Source organism: Sander vitreus, chromosome 12 (assembly GCF_031162955.1).
Source record: "Sander vitreus isolate 19-12246 chromosome 12, sanVit1, whole genome shotgun sequence".
Taxonomy (NCBI): Eukaryota; Metazoa; Chordata; class Actinopteri; order Perciformes; family Percidae; genus Sander; species Sander vitreus.
Window position 1 is genome coordinate 17,224,332 of NC_135866.1, and position 19,136 is coordinate 17,243,467.

General features: G+C 40.8%; 2 protein-coding genes across 4 annotated transcripts in view; one reads left to right on the top strand and one right to left on the bottom strand.

Moving 5' to 3' along the window:
* Positions 1-5,487, bottom strand: part of prkci (protein kinase C, iota) — a 35,544-nt gene extending 30,057 nt beyond the window's left edge. The window contains 1 exon segment of the mRNA XM_078264191.1: positions 5,010-5,487. Coding sequence (XP_078120317.1) covers positions 5,010-5,092 — 83 coding nt within the window. The 5' untranslated portion in view covers positions 5,093-5,487.
* Positions 3,494-18,848, top strand: phc3 (polyhomeotic homolog 3 (Drosophila)). 3 transcript variants are annotated; one of them, XM_078264189.1, is made up of 14 exons: positions 3,494-3,626; positions 9,323-9,534; positions 10,026-10,184; positions 10,277-10,354; positions 10,436-10,588; positions 11,100-11,322; positions 11,516-12,150; positions 12,244-12,367; positions 12,959-13,218; positions 13,602-13,761; positions 13,889-14,006; positions 15,467-15,599; positions 17,154-17,415; positions 17,932-18,848. In XM_078264189.1, exons 2-14 carry the CDS (start codon positions 9,358-9,360, stop codon positions 18,084-18,086), a joined length of 2,637 nt encoding a protein of 878 aa, XP_078120315.1. In that variant the 5' UTR covers positions 3,494-3,626; positions 9,323-9,357; the 3' UTR covers positions 18,087-18,848. The 3 variants fall into 3 exon arrangements, with proteins under 3 accessions (XP_078120315.1, XP_078120313.1, XP_078120316.1); XM_078264187.1 differs by lacking the exon at positions 3,494-3,626 and adding an exon at positions 7,166-7,599; XM_078264190.1 differs by lacking the exon at positions 3,494-3,626 and adding an exon at positions 7,166-7,599 and having other exon boundaries at positions 13,895-14,006; positions 17,932-18,847.
* The last annotated feature ends 288 nt before the right edge of the window (positions 18,849-19,136 follow it).

Consider the following 19,136-nt stretch of genomic DNA (forward strand, 5'->3'; position numbering starts at 1 on the left):
ATACACACTAATGTTTGAGGTAACATAAACAACATACAACAACAACAACACACTGAAGCAAATACAGAAACGCACATGCTGACGTTTCCAAAACAGCCACTGAGGTCAGGGTGAACGAAACATAGACGGCAGGATGCTGTGGTCTCTAGGCAACACGGCCCTCCTGCTGTGCTGAATGGGAGAGAGCCTTGCTCTTCGCAGCACAAGAGCACCAACCAAACGCACTCCTGCTGAGCCTGAGACACGGTAACTCAAAACGACAGGTCGACACGTGTATGCAAACACTTGAGCTGTATTACACACAATGTGCAAGATGTGTAAACGCCGGAACAGACAATACATCACATACACGTTAGCAGCAGCTGAGACTCTGTGATACTCAGACTCGTTAGTGAAGATGCGTGTCAGTGGATAGGTGGGTGAGGGGTGTATGACGTTGCAGTTCAGTGCTTGAGGGGCTTTCAGAGAAAAAGTTAAGGGTAAGACAAGCAACGCTTCCCATATTTTAAACAAAGCTAGACCTTGAAGCAATGATGCAGATGGCAGAGTCTTTGAAAAGAAGAGCAACTCCTTTCAAAAGAGCAAAATATCTGAACTGCTCCGTCAAGCCGGTGTAATCCCAGTTTCCTGCCAAACAACATGTCGTACACAGGAATCCCAAAGTTGGTCTAGCACATAAGAAGCCTTGTGTTAGTCGGTGTTGAAACTGCAACTGTGCAAAAGAAAATTCTGACCTGACATAACTCACTGGCAGTGACAAACAGAAATGTTTTATTTTGTTTTATAGAAGACCTGCGACACAGCTCAGCATTTTCTTTAGTAATACGCTGACAGAAAGTTTGTGCGACCATATTGCCAAAAAAGGACTAACGTAAGATGACTGCTGAACACAGAAAGAGGCCATTCACCAAAGGCAGTGGCCGATGTTTGTGCGTTGTTCTTTTTGCAGTCGGACTCAGACAACAGTCAGCTAGCATATGCTGCTACTGTTGATTTGGAGAAGAAGCCACTGACTGGACACAACACTGGCATGACGTAAGGTTGCCATGCACACATGTGGTTTATTTACATTACACGGATTCATTTACTAACAAAGTGAGTACATTAGATGACGAGCCATTTCGAAGCCTATACATAGAGCCCAGTCGTCGTCGTCTGTCTCCCCCAAATCTACAACGTCGTGGCCACACACATTCATGAGCTACTGGCTTGTGCGAGTATGCTTAGCCTCACGGCATAGTAGATTTTAACTTGAAAAAAGCAGTGTTGAAAACTGTTTTTGAAAATGACTTTTAAAAAAAAAAAAAATGTTATGTTATTTTTTATAATGAAGATTTATTTGTTTCCCTGTCGCAAAAGGGGAAACATCAACAAAACATCGGAATTGGCTATCGACCAAATTGTTATTTTGAACTAGGGCTGTCAGCATTAATGCGTTAATCGCGATGCGATTAAGGGCTGAGCATAACGCGTTAATTTTTTTTTTATCGCATGCCGCCATTTATTAATTTATTTTACACTTCACTCGGCTTCGCATCGTGCCTAACAGGCTACTATTTTGACCCTTTGCAGCACCGTTACTTATCATCAAGCTGCCATACTTCCTCGTAACACATCCTGCTGCTGCAGGCTGCAGGCATGATGGAGAAAGACAGCAGCAATGAAATCCTGAATGGAGCTTTTTATTTTCCAAAACTCCCGGACAGCTCATAGACAAGTCGAAAGCCACATGCACATTGTGTAAAGCCGAATTAAAATATCACCGAAGCACGTCAAGCTTGAGCTACCACCTACGGAGCTAATTAACATGATGCTAGCGGGCTCAGGCAAAGCACCATTTTGGAGAGTGCAACTCGCCGACCTGTTGATGAAACCAAATCCAAAATAAATTACTACAGCTCCTGCGAAATGGGTGGCAACTAACTGCAGACCTGTCAGCATCGTAGAGGACTCGGGTCTTAAAGACGTACTACGGTTGGCATGTTCTGACCCGTCTTATACACTGCCATCGAGGGGGACAGTCGTTTTCACGCATACGCAGCCTGTATGACACGGAGAAAGCAGCCCAACTGGAACTGCTGCCAAGTGCAAACGCTGTCTCATTAACCGGTGATCACTGGACGTCAGTGAGTAATCACAATTACTTAGGAGTTACTAAACACTATATTGACTCTGGTAAGGATAGGGTATAATATATATATATATTATATTATATTATTATATATATTTTTTTTTTTAGTTAGGTACTTGGAGGAATTGTGCAATAATGACAGATTCACACACGTTTCTTTTGTTTACAGTAAATAAATAATAAACAAATACAAATCTTAAAGTCAAGTTAAGTTCATAAAGTAACTTTCTTTGCATTCATTTGATTCAGTCAAGATACACTGGTAAGAATTGCTTCCCATTGTTAATATGTACTTAAAAACATTGCGATTAACTATAGAAATTCAGCAATTAATCGTGATTTAAAAAAAAGTAATCGTTTGACAGCCCTATTTTAAACATTGTATTGGCCCAGAATTTCCCAATCAGTGCATCCCTTCTAAAAAGAGCAGGGTTAGGGACTATTGAGCAGGAAAAAACAACCCATAAAGACGTCGAGCCAGTGACAGGCTGGGACTGCTACAGGCTGACACCAGTCTGCTGCTGGCGCTGACCGACAACAGACAGGCAAATGGGAATGAATGGACTCAAAAAGGACACTATACTGAAAGTAGATGAGCTGAGACACAGCTACAGAGAAAGGCCATTGAGAGTGTAAGGTTTAATTTGGTATTTGGACGTTTTCAGGTTTAAAAGGATAAACAAAGAATCACTCTGTCAGCTGATGTTTTAGATTACCACTTTGAAGCACAGAAAGTGAAGTGAGCTTCTGTAGTGTTTGGATGGCAGGGAAACCTCCAAACGCTGACCGTTATGTCACATGTTTACTAGGGCTGCAACTAACAATTGTTTTCATCATTGATTCATCTGCTGTACATTTTTTCAATTAATCAAATATGAATCATATCAAACAATTGTGAGAAAATGCTAATCACAACTTTGAAGAACCCAAGGTAACATCTTTCAATATCTTGTTTTTCCTGGACCAATAGATCGACATGCTTTTTAGGCCTGTGCACATTTTGATTATATTGTTTGAGAAAGTTTATTAAATGTTGCGTTGTTACAATTTTATATAAAACAGTACTGACATGTGGCTGATGGCTGATATGTGAGTGCCAAATATATTGATTCTGTGCAACTCTTCAATCTCCAACTCCTAACTTCTGCAGGGAAACAATAACAACACTGATGCCATCCTGGCTTAATGTGTCCCGATATCCAAACAATGAGACCATCTTACTGCATCCCCTCTCTGGCAGCATAGCTGAGATTCCTCAGCAGCAACCTCATAAATACTTCAGATGCTTTGTTCTGTGCCATGACACCTAATGATCAACACATACTACAATGTGCGTCACAGAGTCAGTGAGACATACAACAGGTCTGGCTAAGGTGACTTGCACTTCACGTTTTTCAAGTCTTGGGTGGGCTCCAAATCACTGGCTCCATCAAACAGAGTGGGGAAGGGAGTGTCAAACAACCAGGTTACCAATGATTTCCATCACTGCATCCAGGTACGAAACTAAAACAGTGGACATGCCTCTGCCAGACTTGGTATGACAAAAACTCAAAGAACTGGATCGCCATATCCCATACATGACATTATCAGGGATGAACAGTACAATTGATATTTATGTTTATAATCTTTTGTTTGTCTTGTGTCCAAAAATCTTTCCCCTTTCGAAAAGTGTTTCCCACAGCGGCGCTCTCCTTAGCTTGGGTTAAGGCATAATTTAGGTTAACGTTAGGTGCCACAGAGATGATCGGTTAAGGCTAGAGCTGAAACAATTAATCAATGAATCGATTAGTCAGTCGACTTGAAATGAATCAGCAGCAAATGTGATGATCAATCAATCATTTAAGTTTTTAAATAAACCAAAAAAATTTCAAAAATTTTCTAGTTTCAGCTTCTTAAATGTTATGATTTGCAATTCTCCATTTCATATCATTGTAAATTAAACATTTGGGTTTTGGACAGTTGGTCACACAACTATTACCATTTCAGACTACTATTTCATGACAAACAGGGCTTTCAAAACTTGTGGTGGGCATTTTCCCTGTTTATTTGACATTAATAGACAAAGTAAATTATTACTAACCAAAATAATAATCAATAGATGATTTGACGATGAAAATAATCAGTCATGTTAGTTGCAGCCCTAGTTAAGGTTCAGGTTGGATTACGGTAAGATAGATGGTGAAACAGAAACGAATTGTGTTGTGAGATTGTAAAAGATATGTTGTATTATAAACACTACATCAGTATTACTGGAATACCTTAGAATACCATTTGAAATTAACAGTTCAGCTTGACCTCACATTGTCAAGCCGTCTAACATGATGAACATCAACAACAAAACCTAATTTGGTTTTCCATTACTCGACAGTTATCATGATGGTATCGATGTATCATATCAATAAAGACTTTGATCATTTCCTGTTGTCATATTGCCAATCCCTAAAGAACATCACGTCCATCTTATTAACTTGCCAAAACTGCCAATAAGAAATGAATGTTGGCCAGTGCATAACAACATGAACATGCCAGGCTAGTTATAAATCTTATTAGCTGACAGACTAGCTCCAAAGCTTTCAAACTGTGTTAGATTTAAGATATTAGTACAATCAACAACTCATTTTGACTGACTTTAAACCAATGACTTTACATTGACAACGCGTCTGGCTCTAGCTATGGTCTGGACAGTTTCACCTGCCTGTTTGCCTTGTCAAGTTTACCTAACGTCAAACCTGGTATTTACCCAACATTAGCAAGCTGTTAGCCGGGTTAGCTAATGTTAGCCAACTGGTTAGCCACCTTTCCAAGTCTAAAACTGCTTTTAGCTAGTTGACTTACTAACCAGATCGATGACATGCTAGGAGAAGCAATGATTTCTTACCCTTTATAATACGCTTTCACCCGGACTTGGTGGGAATTCTCGCCGGGGTGGGACATGGTGCTGTCCCGCAACGTCGGCATCATAAGCTCAGCCAGTCCCAGTCTCCGATGCCTTCCTTCCTTCTTTCGCTCTCCAGCTAGTTGTGTACCACGCCCAAAACACTTTGATTTTAAAGTCCGTCGACTCACCGAGTGAACAACGAGACAAGTGTTGATAAAAATGAACAAGTTAGGCTTCTTTAGAGGCACAACAATAACATGAAAAGTAAAGAAAAACTTGCGGGCTCCGCCAAACAACTCCCTACTGCAAAGGCCTTACGACGGACGAGTCCATTGTCGGAATGCGTTGGGTGGTGCATACAGACACACAAATGTGTATACTGACGTTAAACAAATATTACGTTGAATATTTTAAATTCACAGTTTTACACACATTTTAAGTTCACAAAGTATAGCAAACCAGTTTAATATGGTTAAAATATCCGAAAAGTTAAACATATCCTTTGCCAGCATTCCGACTGTACCAACTGAAGCATTATATGTTTTAAGTGCTGCTTTCGCGTTCAAACATCTGAGCTCGGACATCGTAGAAGCCTCAAGACATGTCGCCCATTTAAGTGCTTTGGTTCGGAAATAACAAAAAAAAATGGACCTGTTAACAAAAGCATGTGTGTTTACATTTTTTGGAATTAGTGAACTACTTTGTGCTACTGTGCTAGAATGAATACAAAAACATGTGAAATGGACGTGATTAAATGATGATTGATTGATGAAGGAAAAAAAGAAGGAAAAAATATGAATACGTAACGTTACACACCACAATAGGCTTATTGTTTACATAGACTACAAAAATACATTTAACAATTACTCTAAATACTAGCATTACTTTAATTAATTTGATGTAGCTTATTTATTTCATGCAATGCAACATTAGGCCTACATTAACAACAGCAACATAAAATATAATAATTAAATGTATCTCTTTTGCTTTCAGTTATTGCTACGGCTCCATTAGCCACTAAACATAAAGTTATGTTCAAACCATAGATTAGTCTACATATGGTTCAAACATTTTGCTGGGTGATTCACGCAGGTTTATGTCTTATTATTTCCGACAGAACTTGAATACCACGTGAAAAGAGCATCCTTCTTCGCAACCGAGAACGAGTTGTTCTTCCTCATCCTGAGTGAAACTCCTGACAGGTCGTGCATCCCTGGGGAAACTTGTCACAGAAATACCATGTGTGTTTGCTGCATAATGTATGCATTATGTTTTTATTTCTCTCTAGTTTTCCTCATAAAGACAGAGAGACAGAGGCAGAAAGAGATAGTGGAATGTGAAGCATGACCAACTTTCTTTCTTTCTCCACCTATAGCCAATTTCACTGAACATAGAAGCATCATTATGTTGCACTAATATGCAGGGTTCAGAATTAGCACCATCTACCAGCCAAATGCTGGTAAAGCAAGTGGCTGGTAGATTTGCTTCACTCACCAGCCAAAACAAGCAATGGTAATCTATAGAGTGGCTGGTCAAATGTGAACATTCACTAGCCATTCGGCTGGTGGACCAAAAAGTTAATTTTGAACCCTGCTAATATGCATCAGTTTTTATAAACATATTCTAAAAATCCACCCGGATTAAATAGTTTGACATTGATGCTTTTACTTCCCAATCACAGTGCAGCCTCATTTTTTGATTCACAGTCCAATCTTCCATGATATAGGCTATTTCAACATAAGTAACATTTCCAAACTGATTAAGTAGGCTAAGTCATCTGTATTCTACATATGACTATGACCATGCATATGCTCCAACTTCCCCTTTGTGTGTTGTATAGCCTAGGCTACTTCATTTTTGTATGGTGCATATAATAATGTATAGGCCTATCTCTGCAGAGCAAGAACGTAGCCTACTTGAAATGCCTACTCTTGAAATGGGGTTTCTTTTTGTAGATAGGCCTATAGTGAACTAACTGTAAGGTGTCCTCTGAGAAAACAAATCCATAGGAAAGGAGTATTATATTGTATTCCTGTGATATCAGCCCATCAGTGGTTTGTGAAATATTCTTCAAGTTCTGACGCATCTTTTTGTGTGCAGCCTCGGGAATTTCCCCCACAAAGAGTTCAAATCCATCAACCCGATCTTTTTTTCTTTCTTTTTTTTGGAGCGAATATCTAAAGCCATTCCTCAGACATAAATAAAAGCTATTCAAAACGGACAAAAACACATCGTTAAGCCGTCAAACATCTCCGGACTGTCCACGCAGTGAGCGCAGATGACTCCCCGGCTGTGGAAGGTCCTCCCGCACTGCGAGCGGTGCTGTATCAAGTCTTTTTTATTGCCTGCTGTGTATCGTCTGATTTTTTTCATCTCCATTTTAGACAGTACTGACGCATCAGTAGACTTCTTGATTGGGACAATGTGCCGGACCGGGTCTGGTCCGTTCTTAATGGCCTGATGGTCTATCAATACCAGGCAGGTAACGCCGACAAGAGGTGAATGATTGTGCATGCATACAGCGCCGTCTGAGCGATGAGAGGCAGACCGACGGACAGACAGGGAATAATGACATCCTGATTTGTTAAAGGTAGCCTATTATCTGAAGGTTCCTAAATCATGGACAGTGCATTTCATATCATTTATGATAATTTAGGGTTTATCGAGAATATACTGTCGGCGTTTAATTGGACAGAACCGGCTCTGCAGCAAAAAGCAATCAATATTCAAGCTGCCACACCATCAGTCTTTAGCCTTATAAAATATGGCATATCATTTTTATTTTTTTACCATTTTAAGGCTAGCTCTTTGAGATTATTTAGTAGGGTATTATTAAAATATTTTACTCATATCAGCATGGCTTTGTCAGCAATTAAAAGAAGAAGTAAAAACTCCAGCATTGTAGCACCTTTGTCTGATGTTTTTCTCTTTACGGAAGTGGCACAAAATAACCTTTGCACGTATTTTGCAAACAAATCAATATTGTGAACGATTTACCTTTTTAATATATACTTATTACCTGTTCGTAACAATGTTTTCCCAGGATACCTGCGATAAATCCATCTCTGTTTTTCTATGATGTTATCGTTTGTTTCTAACTTGTGTATAGAGCTAATTTGATGATTCAGTTGTTCTTTCTATATTGAAATGATCAAAGTAAAACACATATTTATGATGTTCTGAAAACCACAGTGTAGTTGTTTTTTTTAATCTTTTAATCGTTTTTTTTTTAAAACATGCACTTTTCCAAGAATACACGCTAAAAATTCAACAAAATAATAAGATTGGGTAACTTATATAATACAGGCCTAATGGGCACATATATTCATATGTAGATTATGTCATTCAAATGACAGCTTCTTATGAGCCAGTTATTGTTGTGCTGCAATGGATGGATTATCTTTTGAGTTTATTATCTATCTGACTTTATATTCATTTCATTTCTATGCTTGTTGGGTGAATTTCCATAACGGTAAAGCAAGTTAAAACCGAACTAAAATACCAAATAATGTAGCCTACGCCTATTGCCTATTTTCCCTCCATATCCTAAGGGAAAGTTATCCTATTTCAATAGACAAAATGTTTTTACTGTAGCTTTGTAATAACACAAGTAAGTATAGTCTGAGTTAGTAGTATTTAGACTGAAGATTGATTTGTGAAAGGCATTTGGCAAAATTGACTTTGAGATCCTTTCATTTAAGAAGATCGGAATGGGCCGGTTTTACGCTGCAGTGAACTCTATCGAATCAGTTCATATTTTCAAAATAAGATCACAAAAATACCTTTCACTTATGGCCAATAAGAAATATAACGGGTTTAGTTTAGTCAAGGTTTTTGTCTCGCATTGCCAGACCTATCTTCACAGCGCCGTGGAGTAGGCTAAGGTCTGGCTACACCACACATACATTCTGGGATAGGAGAAAAAAACGCTTTGGGTTGTCTTTAAACCAATCACAATCATCTTGGGCAGCCGGTGCTTCAGTCTTTATCCTGGAAATGTACTTCCGTTGATCCAAAATAAGGTTACTCGAACAAAGTGATGGAGTAGGCTATATTTTGTTTATGTAGATGTATGTAGATAATCTGGAAATAAAAAACACCAGCTCGATCTTGTATTAAAGTATCATAGCTTAACCTTATGCAGCATGAAGACATTGTTTTTTTTTATATTAGACAAACAACTCTTCAGTATTTAAAGCACCAACTGGTATTTTCTAGACTCAGTTATCTAAAACCTGTTGCTGATTCGACTAAAGTTGTGCCTGTTTTACTTAACTTCCTGCTGTTAATTAATGTCTCTTTTACCTCCACAGTTTTCCCATTACTGAATCTGTGTGTGACCTGGGAGATGGAGAGACAGGGCCCAGGAGAAAAGCAGGCAGACACTAATAGGACTGTAGCCACCACCACCCCCATCACATCAGCTGCCGTCACCATGGCAACAGTCAACTCCGGCAGCACCACATGCACCCAGGCACCCTCTACTTCCCTCAGCATCATCTCACCCGACAGACAGGCAGTTCAGGTAATATACAGTACCTGGGACCTCTGCAAGCATTGTTTGACTTGACAGGCAGGCAGGTGATAGATGACCCTGTGTAACTCTTAGAGCCAATACAAAATACTGAAATTGTGTAAACTGAAAGATAGGCAGTAGCTATAGAAAATAGTCTTCCCTTATGGTATGTTGTTTAGAAAAGGTACCATTCAAAAACATATTTTGTTATTTCCACCAGGACTGATATGTTATCTTAAAAGAGAGACTTCCATATAAAATAGCTCATAGCACTAAAGTGAAATCATTACTGAAGTTAAATATCTCAAGCCCTTGGCCATCATTATTCTAGGAATTTTCCAATCCTAACATCAGATAATTAAATTTTTTCGAAACTAAATGTTCTGAATGCTTCAGAGTTTCCATTTATCAGTGCAACAAGAGCAAATGGAATAAAATTCAAAAGACTAACTGAAATGAATTTGTAAAATGCTTGATGTGTCCATCATGTGATCCAACAGGTGATCCAGCACGCCATCCACAGACCTCAGAGCATGGCGGCCCAGTACCTGCACCAGATGTACGCAGCCCAGCAGCAGCACCAGCTCATGCTGCAGACAGCCGCCCTGCAGCAGCACCAGCACAGCCCTCATCTGCAGAGTCTGGCCACCATACAGAAGGTCAGATGATGTCTGTTATATGTCAGCGCAAGCATGACGAGTCATTTTGACATGAGCTATAGGGTGATTGATGTCTTTCCAATGTCTTTCAGGCTTCAGTCTGTCAGCGGCAGTCACCTTCATCCAGTGGCAGCTTGGTTCATCAGCCTGCTGGTGTTTCCCAAAACTCAGTAAGTATCTGTGTTACCAATCCAATCATTCTGACCTGCTCTGAGCACAGATTTTAACCTCAGCATCTTTCTTTTATCCAGATTACTTTACCAGCATCTCCAGTGACAGCTCACCTGATTGGTCGAACCCAAACATCCACTGGTGCTGCAACCACCATATCCCAGCAGGCCATGCTCCTGGGAAACAGACCGGCCAACTGTAACCAAGCTCAGATGTACCTTCGCACTCAGATGGTACAAATCTTTTCACATATCTCATACTGTTGGTCAGTCTTACAATATGCACTGATACTTTAAAACGGCATGACTCGTTTTCCCTATTTGAATGTGTTTTCTTATGTTTTCTCACAACATTTGTTTATTTCTAACCACCTAGCCACCTGTCTCTCCCTGCTTTTTGCTTTTCTTCTGTTAGCTTATTCTAACCCCTGCAGCCACGGTGGCTGCAGTTCAATCAGACCTCCCTGCGGTCACCTCCTGCTCCTCTTTACCTACCTCCTCTCAGGTACAAACTTTGCCAGGCACTAAATAACCCATGCACAAGACCGCAGTGTTATTTTGCCTACTTCAGGCTGTTACATATCCTGAGCATGAGCCACATTGCAAAATCAAAAGTTATGTGGTAAATACGGTTTGGGATTTTGATAATTGTCAGAGGAATCGTTAATAAAGTTGGGCTGTCAACCCCACCACCCATGGCTTCTATAAACAGTGTAAAAGTGACTTTTTTTCTGTGTATATTCAGGTGCAGAATCTCGCTCTACGTGCCCACTTGCCTGGAGCTCTGGCCACAGCCCACAGTGTGATTTTAAAGCCATCCGCCCAGCCGCAAGCCCTGACTCCGGCCACCTCTTTATCCAAGACATCAATCTGCGGGCTGAAAACCAGCCAGCTGACTGACACCTCAACAGAAACAGGACCGGCAGATGTCACCCAGCTGGTCTCGGTCCCCCAGATTATAACCCCAGGTGAGATAACAGGTTCAAATACTGAGGTTTAAAGGAAAGAGTGATGAGTCACTGTAATGAAAATGAACTCCCACATCATGACAGGTGCCATCATTTTAAGGTCAACCTTGAAAAAGAGATACTTGTTTTATGTATTTGTTTGTTTTTGTGTGTTTGTATCTTCATGTCTGTCTATGCATCACTCTCCTTGCAGCCTACTCTCCGGTGCAGACCCACACTCTGGTCAAGCAGCAGCTGTCCTGTCTGCCAGGCCAGCGGGTGGCACACCACCAGCTCATCCTCCAGCAGGCTACAGGAGGAGCTCCAAACCACAGACAGCTCCAGCCCATCGCTCTCAGAGTAGCACCTCAAGAAACCAACACCAAACCTCTTTCTCTTTCAGTTAAAAGACTGACCACCCCCTGCACCCAATCACAAACCAAAAACAACCCCCAAGGCCCTTCTTCTTCTTCTACATCTGTCCCCAGCGTGTTTGCATCCTCAGCTCAGACCTCAATCCCAGCTGCCACCGTTCAACCTCAGCCTCCTCCTCTGGTGGCTGCTCCGCAGCGCCGGACCTCATTCCCACAAGTGCAGAACCAGCCTCCACCTCCTCCTCCGCCTCTGGTTCTCCCCAGGCTACCCCAGAACCCCCCAGCTTCCCTCCAGAGGCTGTCCCTGCACTCGGTCCAGGCTTTGGCCGTCCATTCGGGACATATGTTGCTGACAGAGCAGGAGCTGCCTGTAGCGGAGGCCCTGGTCCAAATGCCCTACCAGAACCTCCCACCTCCTCAGACGGTGGCTGTTAATTTGAAAGTGCATCGAGTCAGACACAATGAAACTCCATCCGTGAGTCACCATGTGCTGTTGTTAATATGTAGGTGTTGCCTGTTCACAGTATGTGTTATTTTGATCAAGGGTTTGTTGTGGTTTGAATTTCAGTCGGGGCAAACGTGCAAAGTGAATGGATTGAGCTCAGAGGAGAGGAAAGATGAATGTTCTCCCAGTCCACAGCGAGACAGGACCCTGACACCTCTCATTGGGCCTCCTAAGCAGAATGGTGCAGGTAAAATATGATTAAGAATACAATACAATAAAACCCTTTCTAACCCTTCAAACTCTCCTCATTAGCCAGAGGGATGTTTCATAAAGGTGGCTTAGAAAAGCAGAGCCTGTCTTGAATAAACCTAAAAATCTGAATCTGCTAATTAAGCTAAAATTAGTGCTGAAAAGTAAGATGTAGATGTAAAAATGTCATTAAACAACTTTGAGGTATGAAATATGACCCACGATAGTATCCCATAATGTTACAGCAAGACAATAAGATCATTTGAACTCTTTAGAAACTTTAGTTCTCTATTTGTTGGATTATGTTACTTACAAGTGACATAGCAGTCTCTATATGGTTAAAATACTGTTACAATGTCTTCAAATTGGCTGTCTGCCACAAACTAACCTGACTGAGACCAGGCGTTAGTCTGGAGGAATACGTTTCCATGGTAACTTAGGTCAGACTTACTTAAACCTCCTTTACGAAACTGAATTTCGTAAGAAAATAAACTGGAATTACCGGAATAAGCATGGTTCAACTGGTAATTTTGCTTGCATGAAACACCCCTCAGTTGTGTTATCTTTCACACCTCTTATTGTTCTTCAGTGATGGGTTCATCCTCCATCATATCCAGTCGTCCAGTGATCAGGTCACCAGTGGTGGAAGAACCCTCCCAGCTCACCACCACCAGCAGCAACCCTACTCCTCTACCTCCTCCCGTCCTGCCAGCAGCAGCGAAGGGCCCCACCCAGCCACCCTCCTCCCCAACAAGCGTCCCAGAGTGCCCTGACAGGATACTCACAACCCACGTCCTTACACACCTTATAGAGGGCTTCGTCATCCGAGAGGGCCTGGAGCCATTCCCGGTATGAACACTGGAGTTGCAATATCACCAGTGAATGTCTGTCTGAGTTGGATGTTTTAGCTAATGGGAAATTTCCTCCTGAAACACTTTAAATGGACATATAGTTCTTATCATTCGTGGCTAGTTAACATTCAATAATTTCCAGCTTCTCAGATATTGTACCAGATATTGTGCTTCCGGCAGCAGCCTTATAATAGCATAATGCAAACATCTTGTGCAATGGCAATTTTTCTAAGTTCAAGTTTCCAGTTCATATCATAAAACTTTCATTTTAGTCAAACGTAGACGTGTAAAAACTACACCCCATCTGTTCCTACACAGAACTAATGTCTTTCCATGTCAGTATGTGATATTTTACTTTTCTTAATGCACCTCTTAATACAGGTGGTCTCCTCTTCGCTGTTAGCAGACCAGCAGGCTTCACTGCCTGAATCCCAGGAGATACAAACCAACGGAGATTCAGCAGCAGAGGACAGTCCGCTGGATGCTGACCAGATGGATTCAACAGATTCAGAGATGGAAGACGATGGCCCTGCAGCAGACGGTGAGGGTGTGTGTGTGTGTGTGTGTGTGTGTGTGTGTGTGTGTGTGTGTGTGTGTGTGAGAGAGAGAGAGCGAGAGAGAGAGAGAGAGAGAGAGAGAGAGAGAGACTAACAGCTGGTCCTGTGAAGTTGCAGAGCTGGGAGAGAGTGCGGCAGGTGTGCTGCAGTGTGAGTTCTGTGGGAGCAGAGGTTACGCTCACACGTTCCTGCGCTCCAAACGCTTCTGCTCCATGACGTGTGTCAGAAGGTAAAATAAAACACTCACACATTAAGATGAACCAGCAACACTTCCGTTAATAAGCACAGGTATCATCAAGCATCAGCCTGGTTCTCTAAAGTAATGTAGATCCAGTACTGAAAATGTACAACTGCATTAAAGATACAGTAATGACATTCACAGTAATGCCATTCCAATGGATGGTAAGTCGATGTTAAGTTATACAAGCTTTTCTTTCCTTTTTTTGAGCTGATTAAAACCTGCATTCTCAATGTCTCAGAATTGAAGGGAAACACCACCTAAATTAAGAACTCCAATATGTTATTTTTATGACCTAGGAAAGTTTACTCGATGGTGTTTTAAGCCCCCACCGTCGACTTCAAGGCAGCGCTGTGACCGTTGACTTCAAGGGACCTAACCCTAGTGCCTTCCATGCAGCGCTGCCTGGAAGACGACATTGGGGGCTTAAAACACAAAACACTGGAAAGTTCAATCAATATCTGTGAACATGAGCTACTCTCTCTCAAAGCCAGAAACCAGAGAAGTAAGTCTCAAACTTGTCATGTCATCAAGTATAAAGACTGGAGCTGCTCCATAGACACTGAATGGAAGATTTGTTTTCTTTTATATACCCAAATGAGCTTTATTCTGTTGTAGTGTTCTCAGTCCTGAGACAGAAGATTTACCCATATATGCAGAACATTCCCCTGGGTGCTCTCACTAGACAGTCCTGCTGCAATGTTGTTTAAGTGTAGATTTGATGTTAAAGGATAGGGCTGGCAATGTTACCCAACAATTGATTGATTGACTGATTGAAGAAGTATTGTTTGTGTAGCCAAAGCCTGATATAGCTTATCAAACAATGAATTGAGCTGCATTGTTGTCAAAAAAAAACTATTAAAAACATGTTGCCTCATTACCTCGAACACACACACTGTAGTTTATTTTGAGTCGATTTTAGTTGGTTGGTTTTAGTCTTTTCATTGAAGACAAAATACAGAATAACACCACCCTTACCCTTTAAAACAATGACTGTTGGTTAGAATAAGAGGAATGAAAAAGCAGAGTTTTGCTGCAAAAGAGGATCTTTCCTTGTATAAATAAATATTTAAAAAAAGGCAGCCTCTACCACACAAGACGAGTAAACTGAAAATGTTGTCTGTCTCAGTGGTGGTGAGACACGTCATCTGACATCTGGAACCCATTGAGTTACATTTGGGTTATAAGAAAAAGTCACAAGTGTATAATTACTCACAGGTTTCCTTTTGAGTCTCCATCCAGGCATCAAAGAGTCCAGATGCAGACTATTAGCTTAGTGCACAATAGCAAAAGCCTGTCTAACTGCACTGAGTACACACAGGGAAAAAAATCTCAAAGGGCTTTTGGGCTTCAAGAATGATATCATGACTGCAGTGCCATCCTTATTCAAATGCGATCATCTGCAGTGAACTGTATGAATCTAATTTAATATTTTGATTCTCTGTGTTCAGGTTTAGTGTGAGCTGCACCAAGCGTATCACTGTGCTGAGAGCAAGCCGCTGGGGTCACAGGCCAATGGGCAGGAGAGGACGACCCCCCAGCAGAAGAGTCAACGGAGCCTCTAGAGAACATTTTCTGAGACAGGTCAGTTAATATCACTGACCTGACGCATGTAGCAAAATGCAGGGAGTGCTCCAGGGATCACTGGTCCTATGAGACAAGCTGCTATAGGAAAGAAAAGTCTGACAAAATTAACATGACCTTGTGTGGCAAGTTGTTTTTCTGCTTTCCGTATCCTGTTAATTAGATGTATCTTTCAACCACTGGTCTGTAAGACAACTTAATAACAACAATGACTGTTTATCACAGTAATACAAGTAAAATAGTGCCCCAAAAACTAAGAAAAAGTTGTTGTTTTTACGATAAAAGTGAGTTGTTAAAAGTTATTCGAAAGATGTTAGTTGTATAATAATTTCATCCAGCAGGCCCAAATAAGAGTCTGTCAGGGAATTAACAATTTCATGTTAAATACATAAATTCAATCAAATAATAATGATGTTTTAATAATAATTGCTAATAAGTGGAACATTTGTATGCCTTAAAGCTGGCACCAGACTGTCATGGTGCAAAAAATCTCTGGCTCAAGGATGGTATAGGTGGTGCCATGATGAGGGGCTTCTGTCTCTGGCCAACACACTAGAGCAGGGTAGATGCAAGAAAAGGCTCGCTGGCACCTTCATCAAAGAGTTACTAGGCCGTTCTCTAACGAAAGACCAAAGCCCAATCTGCTGCAAGCTGCCAGGTCCTGAAAGATGAGGGGTGACATAGGAAGGAGGCTGCAGTTCCCAGAGGTGGTGCATACAACGCTACATCCGGACACTGTACTGTGGTCAACTGAAGACCGAAAAAATCATTCCAATTGAGCTGACAATGCCATGGGAGGAGAGAAAGAGAGAGGCCTTACAGTACCAGTCCTTAGTTCAGGACTGTAAGGACAGGGGTTGGCAGGCAGGGATGTTTCCCGTAGAGATCGGCTGCAGAGGTTTTCCAGCCAGATCAGTATGGCAGTTTTTATCAGCTCTGGGTCTGGATGAAAGGAGCAAGAAACAAGCAGCTCACAGGATGGGCGAGGAGGCAGAAGGAGGGAAGCTGGAAGCCAGGAGCAGATGACTTGGCCATTACTGCCGGCCCAGCAACTGTGTTAAGTGTGATAAGTGTTGAAACGCTCAGTGAAGGTTGGGTACCACCCAAAGAAAGCAACCCAACAAGTGTATGCCACAAGCAAAATAAGTATTCACATTTCAGGGTGGAAAAGCCTCTAAAGCAGCATTTAGACCATAGTTTGATGCATAGACTCTTTCCTTAAATCCAGATTAATGAAATTATTTTAGGGTTAGAAGATGCTTAATTGCTTTTCAATGGCCCATCATGTACCATTAGAAAAAAACATGTAATGCATTCACTCCTTTAAATTAAGCCTTTATTTTAATTACATTAAATATTTAAAAAGAAACTGCAGCTTTCACACGTAGGTACCGTAATCTTATCTGAGATGACTAAGGCTAATACCTGATTGAGCTTTTCTGTAAGTAGTCCACACAAAAACACAGTATTTTATATATATATATATAAAATAGGAATATGAATATAATGAATATAATATGAATATTTGTCCGAATTTGTCTTTGTGCTCCACAGGCTCGTGGGTCGTTTGGCTCAGAAGAGAGCCGGCAAAGCTCACTGATAGAGGAGGAAGAGCAGGAGGAAGAAGAGGAGGACGAGCTTCCCATTCCCATGACAACCAGGCTCCGTAAACAGGCCGAGAGACAGCGAGAGAGGGAGAGAGAGCAGGAGCAGAGGATGACAGAAACAATCAGTGTTTCTGACGGAGAAGACGACGTCGGCTGTCCGTCTCAGTGGAACGTAGAGCAAGTGTTTTCTTATATCAACTCCCTACCAGGTACTGTTAAGAATTTCCTGGAGCTCATAAACAAACAAAACATGTTTTCCCCAAACCTTAGTATGCTCCATTTTCTGCCTTTGACTTCTTGCAGCTTATCATAAAAATAAACAACAAAAGCATATAAATGTATAAAGGTAGTTAACCCACTTTTCTTTCTTCGTCTTAATGTTGACTCACTGTTAAAGCAAAATAAGCAGCTTTTACTTCATTTATATTGCAAACACTCCACTGTTGCCTTCAAGGACATAATGTGAATCACCTCCTGTGCATCAAATTAATGCTGCCAGATGTTCAAAGCAGCAAAGACAGCTTTGAGTAAATTGCCCCTTTAAAGCTGGAACAGGCCCATGTTTTAACCTAGTAAGAATATACATTATGCTGTTGTATAAGCCTGATATTTAATACATTTAATATATGTATATAAGTAAGTAGTTCTGCAAATAGATCAGCTAACAAAATGCATCAAAATCAAGACATATACTCTATTTAGTCTCTGTCTTCTCTTTTCTCCAGGTGGTCAGGATGTAGCCGAGGAGTTTCGCGCCCAGGAAATAGATGGACAGGCTCTGCTGCTTCTAACTGAGGAGCACATGGTCAGCACCATGAACCTTAAACTGGGGCCTGCACTGAAACTGTGTGCCCACATTAATTCTCTGAAAGATGCATAAACATATTAACATTCCTACTCTCCAAGAATAGATGTGTTGATCTGGACCAGGATGAGGGCGGTCTTTTTAACAAGGAACAACAAGGAAGCACTACCCATTTTTAACGTTTCCTAAGTTGGACTTCTACAAAGACAGTTAAACAGTTTCCTGAGACCACTGCCAAGGATTTCCTTCCTGAGTGAAGTCCACACACTCTTACAGCTGATTTGAACACCAAGATGAACAGTTCTTTCTATCTCTTCTCGTCATCCAATTGTAGTGATTGTAGCAGTTTGGCTCCAGTTATCCATTTGTTTCAAAATGGTAAATCAAAAAGTTCTTTGTATTATTTGTAAACCAAGAAAACAACTTTACATTATTACACATAAAGTTAAAGGATGCTGCACAATCTCAAAGTTTACAAAACAGATTTCCTATCTTACAGATGTAATTTCATACATTTATCATCAGCGAATGAATGACTTACGGAACCAAACTGATGAAAAGGTTATCTATTATTTATTTATTATTGTCATAATTAATATACAAATAAAACCATGAAAGTATTGTGCACTGTTTTGTGGTTTTGTGATACATTTTACAAAAGGTGCCAACACTCAGGAAATTACTTTTTTCTATTGGCCAACAATAAATATGACTTTGTCATATTTAAAACATGGAAAAGAAAATTGTAATAATGAGTTTCCTACTGGTATTCCTACTGATTTAGTAAGCACACCTTTATCAGACATGTTTTGCAATGTAGTATAATACTGTACATGGGGTCTGCTGGACAAAGCATAGATATGAGTCAAGTAACTGCAGCAGATAAACGTACATCTTCGTAACATAATTCAAAACCATCCTTTAAAAAGTGGTCATATTATGCTAATTTTTTAGTTTCATAATTGTATTTAGAGGTTGTACCAGAATAGGTTTATGTGGTTTAATTTTCAGAAAACACCATATATTTGTTGTCCTGTACATTTCTGCAGCTCCTCCTTTCACCCTGTGTGTTGAGCTCTCTGTTTTAGCTACCGAGTGAGGCATCTCACTTCTCTACCATCTTTG

Excerpts from the sequence above, each read along its gene's own strand:
- phc3 (XM_078264189.1), top strand. The coding sequence starts at position 9,358 with ATGGAGAGACAGGGCCCAGGAGAAAAGCAGGCAGACACTAATAGGACT. Across the intron at positions 10,185-10,276 it reads GTCTGGCCACCATACAGAAG|GCTTCAGTCTGTCAGCGGCA; the intron begins GTCAGATGATGT and ends AATGTCTTTCAG. Across the intron at positions 15,600-17,153 it reads GAGAACATTTTCTGAGACAG|GCTCGTGGGTCGTTTGGCTC; the intron begins GTCAGTTAATAT and ends TGTGCTCCACAG.